The 24560-nt window shown below is 38.6% G+C and overlaps 1 protein-coding gene across 4 annotated transcripts in view; it reads left to right on the forward strand.

Moving 5' to 3' along the window:
• Window positions 1–20313, forward strand: part of PRKD1 (protein kinase D1) — a 461286-nt gene extending 440973 nt beyond the window's left edge. For 2 of the 4 annotated variants that reach the window (XM_023731503.1, XM_023731504.1), the window contains exons 18-19: window positions 18466–18551; window positions 19262–20313. In XM_023731503.1, the coding sequence (XP_023587271.1) occupies window positions 18466–18551; window positions 19262–19480 (305 nt within the window). In that variant the 3' untranslated portion in view covers window positions 19481–20313. The remainder of the gene's footprint in view (window positions 1–18465; window positions 18552–19261) is intronic. The other 2 variants (XM_004376539.1, XM_023731505.1) reach the window with 2 other exon arrangements.
• Window positions 20314–24560: the final 4247 nt, after the last annotated feature.

The following is a 24560-nucleotide window of genomic DNA, read 5'->3' on the forward strand; positions in this document are numbered from 1 at the left end:
TTTTCTTCGTAATGCTGTTGTTTGTCAGTTAATAATATTTATATATAAATTACTCCACATACTGTATTAATTTGAAATTTTAGACAAGCTTTAGACTAAGCATAAACCTGTTGCTGTCAAGTTGATTCTGACTCATAGCGACCCTATAGGTCAGAGTAGAACTGCCCCATAGAGGTTCCAAGGAGTGGCTGGTGGATTTGAACTGCCAGCCTTTTGGTTAGCAGCCATAGCTCCTAACCACTGGACCACCAGGGCTCCAGACTAAGCATAGGTAACATTTATAGTTACACAAAAGTGTGTAGATGTTGAAATCTCTATAACCCTGGGAAGAAGGAGGACAGGGAAGAGGTAAAGAGAGGTATAAGAGCCCTAAGGTCCACAGAGTTCACGATGGGATTCTGCCTAAGTGAATGAACCAAGTTATATATGTGTAAGTGTATGGTTTAATATATGATTTAATCATAACAGCTGAAACTTTTGAGTTAATATTACATATGTGTTACCTAACACTGTATGTATCTCATCTTGTGTCCCAGGCACTGTTGTAAGTTACAGAAGTGGTCAGTATAATAACTTAATATAATTAGAACAGTTGGGAGAAGGAGGAAGACAATAAGGTAGAAAAAGCTGAAATGAAACAATTCCTAACCATTAACAGCAGAGAATTCATGATTATTTTTCAAAGCAGTTCTCCTCAAACTGTCTGTAGTAAAGAATCTAATTGTTTTATTTTTAATTTCCAAACATTGATTTTGGGGCTCTTGCGGCACGGTGGTTAAGCATTTGGCTGCTAATCAAAAGGTCAGCAGTTCAAATCTACCAGCTGCTTCTTGGAAAACCTATGAGGCAGTTCTGCTCTGTCCTATAGGGTCACTATGAGTCGGAGTCAACTCGACAGGAACAGGTTTGGTTTTGTTTGGTTTATGGACCAATACTTTGTAAAATACAATAAAACGTCACAGCAATGTCAAATTGTGTAAAAGTTTCTCAAGGCTTAGTCTTACTCTCTCTACTTACCTTATGATGGACGGGTAACAGACTGGCACTGTTCCATCTGAGTAGCACTGGTTTAAAGTTAATGAATCAAGATGCTGGTTTATTATTTAGAAGTATAGAGGTAATCATAAGAATTTTTTTTTAGTAGTTAAGAGAGATATATCTCTGGTGAACTGGTCTAATAACAGGGTGAGTGATTTTTATTTTTCATTTTGAACTCTTCTTACTGTGTGAATTAGATCTTTCGCCATGTACATGTGGCACTTTCATTAAAAAATAATTTAAAAATTAGTAAAAATACACGGAGGGAAAGAAGATCCAGGAATAAATGGAACACAGGCTTTTGTATAACTCTAAACTTTGCTGTGGTCTAAAACTTGTCTAAAATTTTCAATAAACAGAGTAGGTATAATATTTTATATACAAATATTATTCACTGAACAGATGAAGATGAAATCTTAAGTCTCTAAGGCTATGTCCACACAAAGGGGAATTTCCAAGTGTGAATGTCCAACAGATTCTCCTTCCTACGTTTCTTCAATTGCTAACAATCATAACACACATCTTAAATTATTCTTTTCTCTATATAACTTTATTATACAGCTTTTTGTTTTCCCCAGAGTTTATTCTTAGAGCAAAAAAAGAAGTGACACAGTGTCATGGATTGAATTGTGTCCCCCCAGATTTCTCTCAACTTGGCTAGGTCCTGATTCCCACTATTGTGTGATTGTCTACCATTTTGTCATTTGATGTGATTTCCCTGTGTGTTGTAAATCATATCATTTTGATGTACTGAGATGGATTAGTGGCAGTTATACTGATGAGATCTACAAGATTAGATAGTGTCTTAAGCCAATCTCTTTTGAGATATAAAAGAGAGAAGCAAGCAGAGAGACACGGGGACCTCATACCACCAAGAAAGCAGTGCCAGGGGCAGAGCGCCTCCTTTGGACCAGAGTTCCTTGCACCCGAGAAGCTCCTTGATCAGGGGATGATTAATGACAAGGACCTTCCTCCAGAGCCAACAGAGAGAGAAAGCCTTGCCCTGGAGCTGACACCCTGAATTTGGACTTGTAGCCTTCTAGACTGATGAGAGAATAAAGTTCGCTCTGTTAAAGGCATTCACTTGTGGTATTTCTGTTATAGCAGCACTAGATGACCAAGACACACAGGCAGCCAAATGATATAGATTGTGTAGTTGGTGAAGTGAGGTGTAATTCACCTCAGCGCAAGTCATTTTACTAGGAGAATGATGACAGACCTGCTGCGATGGGAAAGCACTTGTTAGAGTAGCAGTACATTTCCATCATCACATTGGATTAATGTGTTCAATTAGAGACATACCGTAAATTTGACGAAGATTAGTAATGGACTATGAAGATCACTAGAGAATTTACTACTTTTTTTTTTTCATTGTGAGTTTTGATATTCCTTTATATACCATTAAGGAGACAAGCAGGCAGTAATCAACACAGAGGAAGCCTCGGAAATTGTCTCACAACAAGCCCCCGACCCCTGCAGACAGAAGGTCAATTTCTGTTTTCACAGGTGAAGTCTGTAGAATCACCTGTTCCCAAGTCACCTGCTGTGTTGTTATGGCTCTGCTTCAGAGTCACATGATTAGTTGGTATTATCAAGAATTAAAATCAGACAGAAAGCCTTTACACACCATTTATTAAAAAAACAAAAGTCCTTGCATTAATCCTAAAGTTTGTCTTCAATGTAAAATTAATTATCAAATCATGGTGGTGCAGCAGTGACATAGGTTTCTTCCACTTGGGTGCTCTGATAGCCTTTGAGGTAGTATTTCTGGCTTTTCTTTTCCCTGATAAGCACAGCTATAATTTATTCTTCCAGTTGGTCTCAATCTTCTGCTAACATTTATGTACGGTGTAGTATATATGTCATCACAAGCCATAGAATGGCTATAATAATATACCACTAAATTTGTCAAAGCATCTAAATCTTATTTTAAAAACAATTTTTTCCCATTCGACTTGGTAAATTCCAATAAAATTAGCCAGAGTGTGTTTCTTCCCCAGAAATTGGAGATGAAAAATGCAGCCAGTGCAAGCACAAAGCAAAGCTAAATAAAATCCTAGCACCATTACCACATGGTGTGTTTCCCAAATCCAACAGTAGTCCAGAACACTAAACACTTAACTTGGAAGTAGCACTTTGCCATGAAAAGGAACCAGCTGTAGGTCCCTCTTTTACTACATACTGTGCAAAACAGAAAATAACCCCATTGAAAATAAGCCTCAGACAAGACCCAGGAAACTAATGGTATGAGAAACAAAAGAAAGACAATTGTCATTTTAATGATTAAACTGTGTTTGTAACAGTTTATGAGGCTTGCAGATCCAGCAAGTGTGCTGAATATTAATGAATAGATTGATTTGTCAACATATTAACACCACTGTCAGAGGGAATAGCACGGAGGGGATACGAGGGGATTAGCTAGTGAACTGCTTAAAAATGCTGACTAGGTGCCAGGAAATTCAATCAAGATTGATAAACTAAAATGAATTATGTGGGTCAGAACCTCCACTGGGCCTTAACATCTTAAATAATCTCTCCTTGAAATTCTGGAATTGTGTCTAATTTAAAAAAAAAAAAAAAGCATGCATAATAAGGAACTTGAAAATTATGAGCCAAAAATCATACAATGAATTAAAAAATATCCACCACTTGAGTGAATTTTTAAATGTATATATGTACCTATTTCAAAACCCAGATGAGGTAATGTCTGAAAAGATGTCCCATTGGTAACGGAATCATTTATTTTGATAGGAGGTAAAATATAATTATTGGAATTTTCTCTAGCAAATGATCATTTTTAGAGAGAAACTGCTCAGAAGGAGTTTTGGCAAGAACATTGGCATTGTAAATGCTCAAAAACTGGCTATTTATTTGCCCCAAAATTGAAATATTTTCTACATTTGCTAATTATAAAAGTAAATTTTCACATCTGAATGTATGTCATAGTTTAGTTGAAATATGACATCTGAATAAATGTGGAATGTCAGAGTAGAACAACATCAAAAGTTAAATATTATGTAAGTTTGCTTTTTTCCACAATGACAACACTGAATAAATCTCAAAATACAGGACATTAAAAATCCTGTAAAACCCCTGTGTGAAGCACAAATTCCCTCCACAGTACCAAATCCACTAAGCAGTTATCCAGAAAATTCATGAATTGCTTGCTCCAGCAATGGAAAGCATACAGCCTCATGAGGAAGCCCATTTCTACTTAACTTGACCTGAACATAATGAACAAAAATGTCTGTGTGTTTAAACCCACCGGTAGAACAGGTTTGTCTACAAATGCTACAAGTGGATAGCCTTAACAAAGAGAAGTTTATTCTCTCACAGTCTAGTAGGCTAGAAGTCCAAATTCAGGGTGTCAGCTCCAGGGGAAGTCTTTCTGTCTCTGTTGGCTCTGGAGGAAAGTCCTTGTCATTAATCTTCCTCTGGTCGAGGAGCTTCTCAGTGCAAGGACCCCGGGTCCAAAGGACGAGCTGTCCTCCTGGTCTTGTTTCTTGGTGGTATGAGGTCCCCTGACTCTCTGCTAGCTTTTCTCTTTTATATCTCAAAAGAGGTTGGCTCAAGACAGAATCCAATCTTGTAGATTGAGTCCTGCCTCATTTACATAACTGCCACTAATTCCATCTCATCAACATCATAGAGACTGGATTTACAACACATAGGAAAATCACATCAGATGACAAAATGGTGGACAATCACACAATACTGGGAATCATAACCTAGCCAAATTAATACACATATTTTTTGGGGACACAATTCAGTCCATGACAAGGTTCCATCCCTTTTCCAAATAACGGCTTATTGCAGAGATTTTAAAGCATCCATCATGTCTCCCTCAAGCCTTCTCTTATCCTGGGAAGTCAGCTTTTCTTTCACCGTCTTGTTCGCTCTCATCCGAGTACTCTCCAGTTCATCTATATTCCTACTAAATGAAAACCAGAACTGATCTGACTCACAGTTCTATCAGTCTAGTTAAGACTATAGTGAAGACACTACTTCCCTCATTATAGATAACACATTTCTGGTAGTATGGCATAAAATAACATTGACTTTGGGAGCAATAAATAGACTCATATTGAGTTTACTGAGGATTTAAAACTCTGAATTCATTCTCACATATGTTGATAAGCCAGGTTTTCCAATTTTGTACTTAGATTTTTTTTTTTTTTTTTTTTGGGAGGGGGTTACCTAGAGTACCTTAGTTTTATTTGTGCCTCTTAAGTGTTATCTTACCAGATAGCCTATTGCTGCAGCCTGTAATTATTTTGGAACTTATTTGTGTAATCAGACTTGTTTGCCCTTCCTTTCAGCATCTTCTAAGAAGTTACCATGAAATCTTTCTATGTCCTCATTCCAGAATACTAAACAAGATGGGGCTGAGGACAGATGCCTTTCCCTATGTTTATATACATCTGCTCAGGGGCCCTTTGGTCAATATTAAACCAGCTATTAACCACTCTCAATGTTCTCACATCCTCCAAACGCAAACTGATTGCCGTCAAGTCGATTCCGACTCATAGCGACCCTATAGGACAGAGTTGAACTGCCCCATAAGAGGTTCCAAGGAGCAACTGGTGGACTCGAACTGCCAACCTTTTGGTTAGCAGCCAGCCAAGCTCTTAACCACTGAGCTATCAGGGCTCCTCATATCCTCCAGCCTCTTACTATTCAAAATGGGGTCTGAGGACCAGTAGTACTGGCCTTGCCTGGGAACCATTGAAAATAGAGTATCAGAAATCTTCACTTTAAGAAGATTCCTGGATGATTTGCATGTATGTAAAAGTCTAGGAAGCACTACCTAGCATAGTGATTCTCAACCCTAGCTGTACATATTAGAAAAACCTAAGGTGCTTAGGAGTCAGAATCGACTCAATGACAACCAACAACAACAAGGTGCTTATAAAATTACTGATACCTGGAGGCGCCGCAAACATTCATGGCCATCAAGTCGATTCCGACTCATAGTGACCCTATAGGACAGAGTAGAACTGCCCCATAAGGTTTCCAAGGAGTGGCTGGTGGATTCAAACCTCCAACCTTTTGGAGGCCCATTTAATAAAAATTTTCACTTGGTCTTTGGTTTGAGTATCAGTATTTAAAACAAAACACAACAAAGAGACCTCTTCAGAAGATTTTAATGTACAGTGAAAATGGAAATAAAAAAGCCTTCTAAGCATCATTAGAATAATATATTAAGCCCTGGTGGTATGGTGGTTAAGAGCTCAAAGGTCCGCAGTTCAAATCCACCAGCTGCTCCTTAGAAACCCTATGGAGCAGTTCTGCTCTCTCCTCTAGGGTCGCTAAGAGTCAGAACCAACTCAGCGGCACCTAACAACAACAAGAAGCATCATCAGAATAATATAAATATTTTTATTCCTATGTTAGGTTTTGAATCAATTGGGCATCCGTTTGGAGGCAATTTGTATGCATGTATTTAAACAATTCATGATCTTCAAAGATTGTGTTGCTAGCCTTCAGGTGGAAAATGAAATTGAATACAAAGCAAGGGAGTAACTATTGATAGAACAAATTTCTACGGAGGAGAGGACTGAAAAGGGAAAGACACTAACTCGTGTCTCTAAAGGTCTTGCACTTCATTGGATTTCAGTAATTGACTCGGGAGTGAGTGAGAGGATGATTTCCAGTGGCCTTGTTTGCTGCCTGCCGCCTCTGGCTTCAGCCCCTGAGAGGAGCGTCCTAGTTAGTGTTGCCGGGCAACAACATGCTGGGTTGAGAGCTGGAATGTGAAGGGTTGTAAAACGATTTTTAAAATAAACACACAACTTAACCATCAGCATGAAACAAACCAAAGGGAGAAGTATGAAGCACCACAATGAGGCAGGCAGTGAGGCAGAGTCAAAGGGGAAAAGAACAAATTTCCTTGAAGGCAAGGAGTCTGGCAGTTTATTGGTGACAGCTTCATCCCAGAATGATATTTCTGAGCTGGTTTGTAAATTGAGGATGAGTATCTGAAGGATTTGGCGGGGGGGCGGGGGGGGGGGGGGACGAGATTTAAAAAAAAAAGAGGAAATTACTGTCTGAGCAAAAGAGGTCAGCCCTGAGTTTCACAGGTAATTTCCCTTCTGTAAAATAAACATTGGAACACGAACGTGATTTCTGTCATATTTATGGGAATGATGCAGCTCATTCCCGGCTTCATTCTGATTTTCTAAGAGGAGGCACTGATCCTGTGATCTGTTACATTTTACAGAGTTGTGATGACCTACCATCCAGGCATATTTTTAGCCAAAATATACAAACCATATGCACACAATATGGCTATTAAAACTGAGAGCTGAGAAAATGGCCATCTAAATTTCTAATTAATTTGTATTCAATCTTCCAAATGCTATTGAGGAAACATTTTTCTGATGCGTTAAATGATGTATTTTGTTTGAAATGTATGTGAAAAAGTGAGTAAAAGCACAATATGTGTGGCCTTAAAGGAGCTAAAATCTAGTGTGTGGGTGGAGGAGGCAGATATGTACTGAAAAATAAAATAAAATAGTCAAAGATGGAAAATGGAAGATGACTGAGGGTTATGACCTGAGGGACCTACTGAGTATTCAAATATGTCCAGTTCCATTATTTTTGTAGTATTCTCCAAGGTTTGGGTGCCCTTCACTTTAGCTACAGCAATGACTCATGCAAATGTACCTTTTCTGAGTGAAATGATGACACAGAACCTATTGTGTTCAAGCATTTGGCATTTGCCTTAAAATGAGAATGACTGTCACATGGTTTCCATGATTTCAAAGGTAATTCTTTATTGGATACCAGAAGAAAATGGAATCTATACAAACAACACTCTGATGGATCATCTCTTTTCATTTTAAACATAAATACCTTTAACATCTGCATATACCATTTAATTTTGTCTTTGTTCAGGTATACTTGTGTTCCTGGCAAACAAGCTGCAGAGAACTTCAGCTAGCTATCCTAACATCTACTGGAAATCCCGTTCTGCTAAAAAGAGAACGTTTGATAAAATTTTCTCTTCGCTTTCTTGACATTTTAGTCTTTCAACTGATGGGGCAGTGAGAAGAATTGCTGTACAGGAAGTTAGGGAGAAAGTAAGTGTGTTAGCCATGATTTTAGTGCAGCAAAAAAGAAACCCCAGACTCAAAAAATCAGTTTTCTTTTCTTTTTTTTTTTCTAATTTATAGGAAACATTAAGTTGAGCCCATGGCTAGAGACGTAATAGGAATCACAAAATTCTTTGTTCATGAGGGATAAGGGATTCTTTAAAAATTAAAAATTGAACTATATAATGTTTAAGAACCTCGAATTAAAAAAAAAAAGTACTTCCTGCATTGCTCTAATGTAGGTGTCCAAGAAGGTATTCAGAGAGCTCAATTTAAGACTATTTTTTTACAAGATGGAAGGAGAGGATTGAGTTTAAGGATGAACATAACTCTCAGAATAAAACTAGGAAAGCTAACTCCTAGAATAAATGTGCACATGCAATCAGAAAATAATCATACAACTCTTTGAAAAAAAAGATACATTTTCTGCAAAGAGGAGGAGAAACTAGCAATGCCTATTTTGCTCCTGTTTTCTTCAAGGAGAGAGAAAAAGTTCAAATGGAGAGAATAACAAAAGAGGTGTGTAAAACAAGAACTATATAGCTTGAGAGAGCAGAGAATTCTCATTTCCTGCACTGCTTTGGCCCTAACCCAAGCCCAGGTGTTTAAAATGGCATCTGAGTCTGTGCTAATTACCCTAACCTGCTGAGAGATCAGAGCTGTGTTGGAGTAAACCTCACCCCATGAAGTCCAGGTATCTAGATACAGTCTTTTTGCTATATTCATGGGAGGAGGTACAGGGTACCAGTAACTTCTCAGGCATTCTCTGCCGCCGCAAATACCCTTTCTCATGGGGCACCTGATTCCTTAATGGCTCCTAGATCCTCATGGGCTCCAGATCGTCATGATCTCCAGGTTACCTGGAGTTTCTGCATTCCTCTGGCCCCAGCCCCATGGACACCAGCATCCTGTCCTGCTGCGTCGCCAGCATGCCATCTTTCCACCTCACTTTCCATTCTGTGCATTCCTCTTCTTCCCCTCCTGTTTCCCCATAGCCAGACCATGTTCCCTTTCTGCCTTGCTGTTTTTGAGTGGAATTCAGAGAATGGCCAGATTGTGTATCTGTTTCTCCCATTGTCTCCCTCCCTTCTGCACTTCCAAAGCCTTGTTCTGCCACATTTTCTCTAGATCATAATTACTTTCAAAGACATGCCCTGCTGCCACCCCTCCAGATAAAAATTCTGAATCTTGATTTGAGTTTTGGAACTGAAGTTTAGACCCATTTTGGACTTTTTTTTTCTTTTGGTTATTGGCTTTCTTCTGGGATTGCTATGGCTGCCCCAGTTTATTAGTCTTACCTGCTTCTTTGCTACTGGCTTCGCCTTTCCATTAGCTTGATTCCTTTGTACTTGATGCATTTTGCATAGCAGTTTGCTGAAAGCTAGCATCTGGGAGGTGGGGGAGTAAAGGTATCACAAGGAGGTACTTGGTGGCAGCTATGAAATGTGATAAATGTTCAGAACTGGATGTACTGCATCTTGAAGAAGCTAACAGATGTGCTCATAGAGCAATTGTGAGAAATTTTTAATAAATCCTAGATAATGAGAGAGAGATACTAGCATACCTAAGACAGGCCAGAGTTCTCTGAATTTCTAAAATAGGGAAGGAATGGATTCTGAAAATCATCCAAGAAGCTGAGTATTGGTCCCTGGAAAATGAATGATTAAATAGATGGTTTGCAAACATTTAGAAAACAAATCCTGATCTTTAGAAGGAAATGATGGAAAGTCAATATTAGTTTACACAGAGTAAATTATTCCAGAATGACCACATTTTCTTTTTAGATAGGATTGCCAAATCGGTAGAGCAAGTAATAACAAGAGTTGATGTGTCTTGGCTATAACAAGGCACTTGACAAAATATCCCACAATAGCTTTGGAAAAGATGATAAAATATGGTCTCAGTGGGAATACTTCTAGGAGGAAACATTGTTGGTTTATCATCTTTACTCAAAAAATAATAGGTAATTGGGAGTGTGATCTCTGATAGAGTCACCAATCCCTCTGTTTAAGCCTTGTCATGAAAAAAAGGGATCTAAATAAATTGAAAAAATGCATAGCAGGTAGACTCATTCAGTCTGAAGGTGGCAGAAATCTAGGAGGATTAGTCCCTATGATAGGGGATCCCATCATATTCAGAATGGTCTTTGAATACTGAAATGTTGAGCTGAAATCACAAAGATTAAACATATATCCCTTCATTTAAGTGCGTAAAAAGGTGATGGAAGTAGAACTAAGAAAAATTTAATGTTCATGACTGGAAAAAATCTGAAATTTTAATTAATTATTGACATTACCATCAGCTAATAATATAGTAACGAGACAATGGTATAACATGGCTACTGTGTGCCATAGAGGTTAAGAGCATAGGCTTTGGAGACGGGTCCTCCTCTCACCCCAGGTTTCAACTTCAGCTCTGTTACCTAGAAACTTTCTGGTTTTGACCAAGTTACATAGCCTTTTGAAGTTTCAGGTTTTCCTTTTATACGAAATGGAGATTAAAATAATAGCTTCTTTCATAGAGTTGTTAGGAGGACTAAATAAGAATGTTGTTGTTAGATGCAGTCCAGTTAATTTAAATAAGAATACAAATGTAAAATTAAAAAAAAAAAAAAACCTCACAGTCCTAGGCTATATGAACAGTATCTTTGTGTATAAATAAATATGGCAGTTAATGATGAGGAAAATTCTTGTCAATAATTAACAGTGTATTTCAACAGGAACATTGAAAAAAGAGAGTGAACATTAAAATCATGTTGTAGATGAACACTGAGGAGTCTGAAAAACAACTGAAGGAGCTGTAGAAGGTGACATTAAGGGGAATTATGATCACGGTCTCCAAAGACTTGAGGAATCATCATGTAGAATAGAGTCAAGTTCCCCATTACATTTAGAATATGAACAGGATTAATAACGGGTAAGTTATAAAACCACAACTTGGAGAAACAAGTTCCTGTCATTATTATCATATAAAATAGACTATTTCCCATCAGTAGAGGTAGTTACTAGGACCCTAGCTAGTTTTATTTTGGAAGTGCTAAACAAAACATTTTGTATTTGAGTAGGAGACCAATTAAAGGTCAAAGATTCAAAATGATATATATTTTTTTAAGTGTGTATGTCTTGCGTTTTGCTTTTGCAACTAGATTGGAGGTTTTTTAGGGCCAGAGTTTTATCATTAACTTTTTTTTTTTCTTTCCCTAAGTAATTACCAACAGAATTACTTAGGGAAAATGTGGTTAATGAACAGATAAATGAATGATTGATACAAACATGTGAGGAATGCTCATTACATGAGTATTGTAGCAATTCATAGATGCCCAATGAAAGGCCATTGTAAAAGAAAACAAAATAACAACTTTAGAATCTCTTAAAAACAGTGCATAATTGTTGAAGTGGCAAATGTTTTGTTATACCACCGTAAAAAAAAAAAAAACAGCAGTGTGCTTAGTGAAAACCACTTTGGATGGATGCTGGATTGGTAAGAGAATTGATTAATAAAAAAGACTTTTAAGAGTTCCATAAGAAGTGACAAGTAGAATGGAGCTTCTCAAACGCTAATGATAAACCCACTACTCAGGAGGACCAGGTTCCCAACATTTAACTACAGGTTCCGACATTTCATGAATAAATTATTTCTACCACCAAGAGCCAACTGCTGTTTCTGAGAACTGAAACTACTGTGGAATATGACTTAATGGTAGAAATCAAGTCTTCATAATACTCATTTTGCTCTGAACTGCCTCCCATTCATAGAATTGTATGCTGTATTGCAAGCTCAAAGTTCTTTTCTGACTCCTAAGCCCACAGTAATCATATGAGCTTGTTAGAATTCCTTCTTTTGAGGACCATATTTTCTTAAGCATATGGTCCACACACAGTTAATTTTTTATGTATATATGTATGTGCATATATGCATACATACACACACTTCCTTATATCCTAAATTATATCTTCTGGATATACTTATCATTGCCTTGATATGCTTATCCAGGTGCCTCAAGTACTGTGGCTACAGTCAGACTGCGATTGTATGCTTCAGTCAGCAGAACAATTTTTTCATCTTCACATATTGTATTCCTTTCAGACGCTTCAGTTTCTCTCTGGCAGTACTTCCCTCCCGATTAGGGAATGTGATTCCCTGTTGGGACAAAAACCAGACCTTTTGTTGAGTTACTGTACTCCTACCTTCCTAATTATAGAATTCAAAGGCAGAATGGGTGAATTAATAACATATATTTATTCCCAGCAGTGTCTGGGGAAGTGTAATGCTGCTGCATGCTTACAGTAGCACATAAGCTTTCCCTTCACCCCTTGTCCACCATTTTTGCTGTGTGGCTTCACAGCAGCAAGAATGGAAGGTACACTTTACTCACCAGTGAGTAAATCATGTGAATGGATGTTTTAAAGCACATGCCCAATAGACAATCCATTGGGGGAATGGTACTTTCAGAGCTCTCTGAGAACACACGGTTGGAATTGAAATTGTACTAATAAGTACTGTGTTTTCCCAGGTATCCTAGCTAAGGCAAGATGATAGAGACATAGAAGGCATTTAAATGTGTGCCATTGCATTTAATTTCTCCAGTCAAAAAAATTCTTAGGTGTTTGATTCTACAGCCCTTCAGTGCAATGCAAATATTTGGAATCTTAGCATCGGAGAGATAAAATTCCGGATTACCCAAAGACTGTGGAAATCGTTTCTCTTTGCCTGATAACAAGAATTCTGATTCATTCTGATTGAATGAAGCTGCCTTTGTGCCAGGTAGCTTCTGGACTCACGTGACAATCTGTATTTTCAGGTTCATACAGACTTGTGTAGACCAAAAAATAGTCTTATTGGTTGGAGAAATTGGACAGGTAATTCTCATTGTTCTTTCAGCCACCTATTTGATTTAAAATTTTGGTAGAAAGATTAATCTCTCAGGAGATGTAATGACTAGGGTAGTTTAAGGATGGGAATTAACTCTCTGGTGAAATGTGACTGCTTCCATTAGTTTGGCAGATTTCACTAAGCTCTTTTCATGAAGAAAATGCAAAGATAATGAAATAAATAGATGAAGTTATTACAACATTGAGTGAGAAGACAGAATGTGATTCTGGCCATCAGTTTGCCTGATCAGCACTGTGTACAATATTGGTCACGTTAGAAAGCCCTAAGGGACAAAAATGACAGAAGAGGGTACCTAAGTATCAGGTTCATGGAACTGCTATATAAGGACACACTGAAGTTAATAAGATTCTCCACTCGATAATTTTGAAGCTGGAAAACATTTAGAAGCAACGTCATGTCTAAGTAAACATAACTTCGTTTATCAAATCCTGAACAGATGCCCAAGGGGCTTCTGGTCATTTAACAAATATTTCATGAATGTTTATAATATGCCCAGGAATCCAGAATGATTAAGACATAGTCTCTAGCTTCAGGGGATTCCCAGTCTAATAGGGGAGACCAACTTTAAAGAATACAATTCCATATGTGCTATGATTGACAGAGACAAAATGCAATGGGAGCCATGGGGAGTTGGTGACTAATGGTGTCTGGAAAACTCTTCCTAGAAATATTACTTTTTCAGGTAGATTCTGAAGGATTACCCAACTTCCCTAGGTTGGGCTTGGAAAAGTCTTGAGAGAATGTCAGACGGGAGAGTCACCAGGCAAGAACTTGGAAAAAATAAGGAAAATCCAGCTAATTAGCATAAAGACAGCTGAGGAGGCATGAAAGGTTCAAACCAGCTTATAAAATAAGGATATTAAAATAGTGCTGTCGCAGACAGTTGAAGCCAAATGTAGAAAGGATAAAAGAAGACAGTAGTGTGAGGAGGACAAGATCAGAATGGGTCCAAGTGCATTGTTGCCAACTGCTCCCAGTGCTTGAGCTTCTTATGTATCAGCCTGGTAGTAGAAGTAGTAATGGTGGTGTAAGTGCAGGGGATGGAAGAATGGGAGGACATTGGCCTAATTGAAAGCCAGAGAACTAGAAAGCACAAGAATGAACAAGAAATATTGCAGATAGAAAAGATGTTGTTGTTGTTGTTGTTGTTGTTAGGTGCCATCAAGTCAATACCAACTCATAGCGACCCTGTGCACCACAGAATGAAACACTACCCAGTCCTATGTCATGCTCACAATGGTTATGCTTAAGCTCATTGTTGCAGCCACTGTGTCAGTCCATCTCATTGAGGGTCTTCCTCTTTTTCGCTGACCCTGTACTTTACCAAGTGTGATGTCCTTCTCCAGGGACTGATCCCTCCTGACAAGGTGTCCAAAGTATGTAAGATGTAGTCTCGCCATCCTTCCTTCTAAGGAGCATTCTGGTTGTACTTCTTCTAAGACAGATTTGTTCATTCTTTCGGCAGTCCATGGTATATTCAATATTCTTCGCCAACACCACAATTCAAAGGTGTCAATTCTTCGGTCTTCCTTATTCATTATCCAGCTTTCTCATGCATATGATGCAATTGAAAATACCATGGCTTGGGTCAGGTGCACCTTAGATTTCAAGGTGACATCTTTGCTTTTCAACACTTTAAAGAGGTCTTTTGCAACCGATTTGCGCAATGCAATGCGTCTTTTGATTTCCTGACTGCTGCTTCCATGGGTGTTGATTGTGGATCCAAGTAAAATGAAATCCTTAACAACTTCAGTCTATTCTCCATTTATCATGATGTTGCCTATTGGTCCAGTTGTGAGGATTTTTGTTTTCTTTATGTTAAGGTGTAATCCATACTGAAGGCTTTGATCTTCATCAGTAAATGCTTCAAGTCCTCTTCACTTTCAGCAAGCAGGGTTGTGTTATCTGCATATCACAGGTTGTTACTGAGTCTTCCTCCAATCCTGATGCCCCATTCTTCTTCATACAGTCCAGCTTCCCAGATTATTTGCTCAGCATGCAGATTGAATAGGTATGGTGAAAGGGTACAACCCTGACGCACATCTTTCTTGACTTTAAACCATGCAGTATCCCCTTGTTCTGTTTGAACAGCTGCCTCTTGGTACAGATTCCTCATAAGCACAATTAAGTATTCTGAAATTTCCATTCTTCATAATGTTATCCATAATTTGTTATGATCCACACAGTTGAATGCCTTTGCATAGTCAATAAAACATAAATAAACATCTTTCTGATATTCTCTTCTTTCAGCCAGGATCCATCTGACATCAGCAATGATATCCCTCATTCTACATGCTTTTAAGAATTGTCTTCAGCATAATTTTACTTGCATGTGGTATTAATGATATTGTTAGATAATTTTCTCATTGCATTGGATCAGCTTTCTTTGGAATGAGCACAAATATGGATCTCTTCCAGTCAGTTGACCAGGTAGCTGTCTTCCAAATTTCTTGGCATAGACAAGTGAGCGCTTCTAGCACTGCATCTGTTTGTTGAAACATCTCAATTGGTATTCTGTTAATTGCTGGAGCCTTGTTTTCACCAGTGCTTTCCATGCAGCTTGGACTTTTTCCTTCATTACCATCGGTTCTCGATCATATGCTACCTCCTGAAATGGTTGAACGTCGACCGATTCTTTTTGGTACAGTGCCTCTGTGTATTCCTTCCATCTTCTTTAGATGCTTCCTGAGTTGTTCAGTTTTTTGCACATAGAATGCTTCAGTATTGCAACTCAAGGCTTGAATTTTTTCTTCAGTTCTTTCAGCTTGAGAAGTGCTGAGTGTGTTCTTCTCTTTTGGTTTTCTAACTCCAGGTCTTTGCTCATTTCATTATACTACTTTACTTTGTCTTCTCAAGCTGCCCTTTGAAATCTTATGTTCAGCTCTTTTACGTCATCATTTCTTCCTTTTGCTTTAGCTACTCGACAGTCAAGAGCAAATTTCAGAGTCTCTTCTGACATCCATTTTTGTCTTTTCCTTCTTCCCCATCTTTTTTATGACCTTTACTTTCTTCATGTGTGATATCCTTGATGTCATTCTACAACTGGTCTGGTCTTCGGTCATTAGTGTTCAGTGCATCAAATTTGTTCTTGAGATGGTCTCTAAATTCAGGTGGGATATACTCAAGGTCATACTTTGGCACTCGTAAACTTGTTTTAATCTTCTTCAACTTCAACTTGAACTTGCATATGAGCAATTGATGATCTGTTCTGCAGTCAGTCCCTGGCCTTGTTGTGACTGATGATATTGATCGTCTCCAATCGTCTCTTTCTGCAGATGTAGTGGATGTGATTCCTGCAACTCCATCCAGTGAGATCCACATGTATAGTCACCATTTATGTTGTTGAAAAAGGTGTTTGCAATGAAGAAGTCATTGGTCTTGCAAAATTCTGTCATGTGATCTCCAGCATCATTTCTATCACCAAGGCCGTATTTTCCAACTACTTATCACCCTTCTTTGTTTCCAACTTTCACTTTCCAATCACCAGCAATTGTCAATGCATCCTGATTGCATGTTTAATCAATTTCAATCTGCAGAAGTTGGTAAAAATCTTCAATTTTTTCATCTTTGGTATTAGTGGTTGGTGCATAAATTTGAATAATAGCCATGTTAACTATTAGTTATTTTGTCATATTTACTTGAATCCACATTCATTGCCCATGGAAACAGCAGTCAGGAAATCAAACAACATATTGCATTGGATAGATCTGCTGCAAAAGACCACTTTAAAGTGTTAAAAGCAAAGATGTCACCTTGAGGACTAAGGTGTGCCTGACCCAAGACCCATAGTATTTTCATTCGCCTCATACGCATGACAAAGCTGGACAGTGAATAAGGAAGACCAAAGAAGGATTGATGAATTCAAATAATGGTGTTAGCAAAGAATATTGTGTATACTTCTTCATTCCAGAAGAATGAACCAGTATGTCTTGGAAGAAGTACAGCCAGAATACTCCTTAGAAGGGAGGATGGTGAAACTTTGTCTTACGTACTTCGGACATGTTATCAGGAGGGACCAGTCCCTGGAGAAGGACATCATGCTTGGTAAAGTAGACAGTGAAAAAGAGGAAGACCCTCAACAAGATGAATTGTCACAGTGGCTGCAACAATGGGCTCAAACATAACAAAGATTGTGAGGATGGCACAGGACCAGGCAGTGTTTCGTTCTTTCTGTGCTTAGGTTCGATATGGGTCAGAACCAACTCAACAGCACCTAACAACAACAACAAGTATTATTGAGTAATGGGAGGGTAGGTGATTTCTATTTATTTCTTAATACTTTTCTGTGATTTTTTTTATTAAATGAGAATATTATTAATATAAACAAAAAATAGCTATTTCCTTTGTGAAAAAACGTTAAAACTATAAATATGGAATACATCATTTTCAGAAGTGCGATCAAGGCTGAAAATATAATTTCCAGAAAAGTTGAGTGAGAACTCCAGCACATGATGGATAGCCAGGATGCTTTGTAGACAAAATATGTATAGGAATCACGGTTTCTTCCTAAATTACATTCCTGGGATTCCCAGTCGGAAGCAGAGTACTGACTCCATGTACTGTAGTTGGTTTCTTATCTGAGTCTCCATAGGAAAACTGTGAATCCTGATACAATTCTAATTCATCAATTATTTTTAAAGGCAAAAATCCAGGTAAAATTTTAAGAGACGTGTTTTCTGTTGGATTTTTTTATTTTTCTGCTTGTGTTTATTTTTTGTTTTGTTTTGGACCATTGGTTTTTAGACTCCAAGTTTGTCATGAGTCATGGCCCGTATTATGCTTCATTTTTTTCCTTGTAACTATTGCATCCAGATGTATGTAATTTATTTCAAGATAGGAATCCTATTATGTGTATTAAAACTTTTAACACATTTTAAATAAAATTAGTAAACGCTTCCTCTTGAATATTAGTTTTATCCTGCCGTTAGCGCAGGCTTATTAAAAGAATTTGTAACCTTTGGGTTAGCAGCTGAACATTTAACCATTTAAGTGGGTAAATGTTCAGCTGCTAACCCAAAAGTCAGCGGTTCAAATCCACCAGCCACTCCTTGGAAACCCTGTGGGGCAGTTCTGTGCTGTCCTGTAGGGTCACCATGGGTCGGAATCAACTCAGCATCAGTGGGTTATATATATTTAAACAGATTTATGCCCTAAAAATATGTATTAAAGACTAGACCAAGAGAAATTTACATCATACTCACAATAGACTCTAATACTCATTACTCCACAATTGTTTTCAACTTCATCTCTTAGGGTCCAAAATAAAGTGAAGGCCAAGGTTTTAGAATTCTCAAGAGGAAACTTCTTCAAGTTCTAGTGCTTTTTACCACTCTGCTGAGTTTAACTCTTTGAAATAGCAGAAGTGAAATAAACTGTAAATGGACTATGCATATGTTCCAGATTTGTCATCTATTTTTACCAATAATTAAATTATTTTCAGCCATTGATCTGATCAACAACTTGCTGCAAGTAAAAATGAGAAAACGCTATAGCGTGGATAAGACGTTGAGTCATCCTTGGCTACAGGTAAAAAAAAAAATCAATCATTGGATATTTTCTCTGTTGTATGAGCTTGTAAATATTTACAGGATTTTGCTATTATATGTAAAAATCTTTTCTCATAGTTTTAAAGATGTAGTTATTCTAATATCAATTTGTTTGGTAAAATGCATGCAACTTCTTGGGATTTAATAACAGTTTAGTTTCTCTAAACCACTCTTTCTACCGGGAAAGTTTGACAAGGGAGAAACACACATACGCACAGAGTGGGGAGAGTCATTACAGAACTCAGAGGACCAGATTTCAAAAGCATCTGTATATGTAATCCTGATAAATGTCCAAATAGATGCCCATCTGATCATATGCTGTACTTGTTTGTTTCATATTGAATTTAAAGGTTAGATAAACGATACCTATATTACTATGGACTACTAAAAGATTATTTGTGGTGTTGAAGTTCAAAGAAATACCAACAATCAGAATTGCTTGATTTCAAGTGTTAATTGCTCACCCTTTGATTCCTGGTACCATATAGACAGTATATATTTGCAAAGGTTAGGCAAATAGGATGGCTTGGGTGCTGATGCCGTCACTTCAGGGTGAGCTGATGAAAGACACAGCACTGGTAGAGTGGAAGAGAAAACAGTAACCCATAGATTACGGAAACTGACAGCCTACGAAACAGCATGTTGAGTTTTAATGCTCTCTATGGTAATGCTTTAAAATTTCTGCCTCAGGATTATCAGACCTGGTTAGATTTACGGGAGCTGGAATGCAAAATCGGGGAACGCTACATAACCCACGAAAGCGATGACTCGAGGTGGGAGCAGTACGCCAGCAAGCAGGGCCTCCAGTACCCCACACACCTGATCAGTCTGAGTGCTAGCCACATTGACGGTCCTGAGACGGAAGAAACAGAGATGAAAGCCCTCAGCGAGCGTGTCAGCATCCTCTGAGTTCTATCCCTTATAATCTGTCAAAACACTGTGGAATTAATAAATACATACGGTCAGGTTTAACATTTGCCTTGCAGAACTGCCATTATTTTCTGTCAGATGAGAACAAAGCTGTTAAACTGTTAGCACTGTTGATGCATCTGAGTTGCCAAGACAAATCAACAGAAGCATTTGTATTTTGTGTGACCAACTGTGTTGTATTAACAAAAGTTCCCTGAAACACTAAATTTGTTATTGTGAATGATTCATGTTATATTTAATGCATTAAACCTGTCTCCACTGTGCCTTTGCAAATCAGTGTTTTTCTTACTGGAGCCTCCTTTTGGGTAAGAGAGAGAACCTGCCCAGGAAACAGTTCTGTTCTGTCTGGCCCATTGGTGTTGTCATTGTAAGCAAACTCTTGAAGAGTAGATTATTACTAGTGTTCTATGAACAATTCCAAAATTCTTATGGAAAAATTGATTGATGAGGGCAATAATGAACATACCATCCTAAGAAGCAAATGCATGAGAGTTTTGATGTATAGTTTCAAATCCTTTGCCTGTCTGTCTAGTGTGCCTCATGTATTTAAAGTCAAGTAAGTGCACTGAGGCATGCAGGGCCTACTGCTCTTCAGCCTAAATGCCTTAGAAATGTAGACTGCCATATATAACAGATACATTTCCCCCTTTCTTACAATAAATTCCCTGCTGTACTATGGAAAATCAGCAGCTAAGCAAACCTTTCACCTTTCTGTATTTTTCAGTAATAACAAATAAATATTCTTCTCAAAGTCCATGTCCATCCGACTGTGATTTATTTTGATTTGTAGTTCACACTAGTGATTTTAAGAGGTATCTGCTCAAGAAGCATGTTTGGTAAAGTAGAGGGCCAACGAAAGTAAGAGAAACCCCCAATGAGATGGATTGACCCAATAGCCACAACAGTGAACTTAGACATACTGATGATCTTGAACATGGTGCAGGATGGAGCGATGTTTTGTTCTGTTATATATAAGGTTGCCATGAGTCAGAGCTGTCTTGATGGCATCTAACAAGGACAGCTCAAGAAGCAGATAGAAGTCTCATGAACTAGCATTTGGCCTTATTAACTTTGAAGCTGTAAAAGTGTGTTTCAATGCATAGTGAAAACTTTCAGTCTTGTAAATCATCTCATATCCAACAGAAAAGAAGAGTTTCAAAGGGAAAACTACCAAAGCCAAACAGGATACCTGAAGATTTAAGAAAGAATATTGAAAATAGCTGTCTCAATGTAGCTTCCTGAGTTAGTCAGTATAAGCTAGGGCTTTCTTAGAATAATGAGTCTTGTTTTTTTTTTTTTTCATATTATCTAAACAAGAAGGCTTTAAGGTAGACTACAAATACACATAAATATTGGAAGATAATCCCTAAAGAGAAAGCCAACTGCAGTGAGGTTCTACAACCCAGAGAAGAGAAAGCTAACATTGGACACAAAAGACTTTAGGTGTATACAATGGGTAATGAGTTTTTGTTAGTAGCAGGGTGACAATGAATGGTAGAATATGTAACTGGAAAAAAAAAAAAAAGGATAAATGCTTGGAGAATTTTATAAGTGCTATGTGACACCCAAGTTTTTTTTGTTTTTTACTGTTAATTTTATTGTACTTTAGATGAAGGTTTACAGAACAAATAGTTTCTCATTACACAGTACACATCTTGTTTTATGACAATGGTTAACAACCCCACAACATGTCAACACTGTCCTTTCTCAACCTTGAGTTCCCTAGTACCAGCTTTCCTGTCCCTTCCTGCCTTCTAGTACTTATCCCCAGACTGTTATGCCTCATTAGTCTTGTATTGTTTTATAGGGCTGTCTAATCTTTGGCTGAAGGGTGAACCTCAGGAGTGACTTCATTACTGAGCTAAAAGGGTATCTGGAGGCCATAGTCTTGGGGTTTCTCCAGTCTCTGTCAGGCCAGTAAGTCTGGTCTTTTTTTGTGAGTTAAAATTTTGTTCTGCATTTTTCTCCAGCTCTGCCCAAAACCTTCTGTTATGATCCCGGTCAGAGCAGTCAGTAGTGGTAGCTGGGCACCATCTAGTTGTACAGGACTCAGTCTGGTGGAGGCCGTGATAGTTGTGGTCCATTAGTCCTTTGGACTAGTCTTTTCCTTGTATCTTGTTTTCTTCATTCTCCCTTGCTCCTGAAAGGGTGTACACTGGAAATATTAACAAAGAGTAATGAAATGAATATTCTTCGGGAAATTTTAAGAGGTGGATAAGTATGTTAAGACAGCAGACTATATTTCCACTTGGAGGGGTGGGGGAGAATAGTTGGTCTTTCCAATGCTTGGTCATTGTTTTGCATTATTACTGAATTTTAAACAAATCTGAACATTTAAAAGTTCTTCAATCTGAGGGTGGGGCCAAGATGGCGGAGTAGTCAGACACTTGCAGTGGACCGTCTTACAACAAAGCCCCAAAAAAACAAGTGAATCAGTCATATATGACAATCTAGGAGCCCTGAACATAAAAGGCAAAGTTGAGGAACCAGACTGAGTGGCCGGGGGAGGGAGAGACAGTTCAGAAGCAGCGAGGAGTTGCCAGACTTGACCTGGTGAGAGCCTGAGCCCTTCAGGCCTGATCAGCTCATGGGTGAATGGTGAGGCAGGCAAGCAGCAGTGCTCGGGTGGCGCGTTTTCCACACTGGGAGAGACCCAGCAGCAGAGAGTCTATTCGGCCACCCAGAACCAGTGACAAGCAGCCTTCGATTGGCGCAAGATAAGTACTTGGCGTCCAGCCTACTGCGCAGATCAAAAACACCCCCCTTAGGGAAAAGCCTCTCTCCCATTTACCTCCCCACTCCCTGTTCTGCACTGGGTTCCGGACTGGCTTCAGCAATTACCGAGTCCTCTGAGTCTTCTCCCAGCCGTGGAGAGTTAACAAATTAATAAACAGGAAAAAATAAACTGCTGGCTCCCCTAACCCAGGAGCCCAGGGTAGGTATAGCTCATTTGCCTAGGCACAGGCATAAGGGATCCATGGACTTTGAGTGCCTTTCCCCCTGCATAGACTTGTGTGGGCCCATTTCAACAGCGTTGGCCCTCATTACTGCAGTGCAACAGGGTATATACCTGAAGTCTAACTGCAACTGTTTCAGCTGTGAAGTGGCAGGTTCTTGACATTTGACACTGCTCTGCCCATTAAGCAGGGTCTTTACCTACCCGCATCAGGGGCCTGAGGTCTGGTGGCTCTACCCACGCCACTTAGCCACCTGTGATAGGGGCCCAAGAATAAGAGGTGCCCCCCAATCCTTACAGCCAACAGCACTGGGTGCTGATAGTCTGGCTGCAAAACCCACCCACCTACATGCTCTAGGGAACAGGGACACGCCTTCCTCAATGGGCAGCCATCAGCCCCCTGCCTTGCTCAGAGTGTGTCCCCCTGCTGCAACCAGATGCTTGTGCCTACACCAATCATCCATACCTGTCTAGGATTGTAGGTAAGAGCCTACACCACGCACTGGGTGGCTATCTACCTGGGAACCTGAGCTGAATCCATACAGGAGGGGTGGGCGGACTCCTGAGCCCACATACCTAGTAACAGATCTAACCACCTGGTGACAGGACATTACAGCTTCAAAGATGCCAATAATCAAACTAGCTCACACAAGCAGCCTATTTGGGCATATCAAAACAAAACAAGCTAGGACACAGTAAGCAAACATTAAATAAATAAATAACTTATTGATGGCTTGGAGACAACAGTCAATATCAAATCACATAAACAGGCAATCCATGATGGCTTCAGCAAGGTCCCAAAATAAGGAATCTAGAAATTTTCCAGAGGAAGAAAATTTCTTGGGATTACCGGAAGCAGAATACAAAAGATTAATATACAAACTTTTCAAGAAATTATGAAGGAAATTAAGGAAAACACAGAACACACAATAGAGAAAATTAAAAGTTAGAGAAGAGCATAATGACAAATTTAACAAGCTGTAAGAATCCATAGACAGCAATCAGAAATCCAGAAGATTAACAATAAAATGTCAGAATTAGACAACTCAGTAGAAAGTCATAGCAGAATTGAGGCAATGGAAGTCAGAATTAGTGAGATTGAAGATAAAGCACTTGACACCAATTTATTTGAGGAAAAATCAGATAAAAGGATTAAAAAAATGAAGAAACCCTAAGAATTATGTGGGACTCTATCAAGAGGAATGACCTACGAGTGATTGGAGTACCAGAACTGGGGGGACAACAGAAAATACAGAGAAAATCACTGAAGATTTGTTGGCAGCAAACTTCCCTTATATCTTGGCAGATGAAAAGATATCTATCCAAGATGCTCATCGAACTCCATGTAAGGTAGATCCCAAAAGAAAGTCACCAAGACATAATCAAAGTTGCCAAAACCAAATACAAAGGAAGAATTTTAAGAGTGGCTAGGGATAAATGAAAAGTCATCTACGAAGGAAGGTAGATAAGAATAAGCTGGGACTACTCAGCAGAAACCATGCAGGCAAGAAGGCAATGGGATGATGTATATAAAACCTTGAAGGAAAAAAATTGCCAGTCAAGAATTATATATCCAGCAACACCATCTCTCAAATATGATGGTGAAATTAGGGCATTTCCAGATAAATAGAAGTTTAGGGTTTTGTAAAAACCAAACCAAAATTACAAGAAATACTAAAGGGAGTCCTCTGGTTAGAAAATCAACAACATCAGATAACCCAAGACTAGAACACAGGACAGAGCAACCAGATAAAATTTCTTCAATCTAGTGCTTGTCTCCAGGGTGTAGGTAGACGTGTGTGTCTGTGTTCAAGTTAATAAGCATACACAAGGCCACAGACATATCCATATACTCTGATAGCATTTCATCAGCTTGACAAAGTAGAATATGTTAATCTTACTAATAAAACAATGACTCTGTTGCCTGGCCTAGGAATACAACTATCACCTTTTCTATGGCGTAAGGCTAAGTAAGCAATTTCAGGAAAGAGGAAAAGGTGTGAAAGTATAAAACCTTTCCTTTTGGTTAGCAGCCAAGCACCTTAACCACTGTGCCACCAGGGCTCCTCCTTCCCTTAATATTCATATATTATAAATTATATA

Source organism: Trichechus manatus, unplaced genomic scaffold, assembly GCF_000243295.1.
Source record: "Trichechus manatus latirostris isolate Lorelei unplaced genomic scaffold, TriManLat1.0 scaffold00043, whole genome shotgun sequence".
Lineage (NCBI taxonomy): Eukaryota > Metazoa > Chordata > Mammalia > Sirenia > Trichechidae > Trichechus > Trichechus manatus.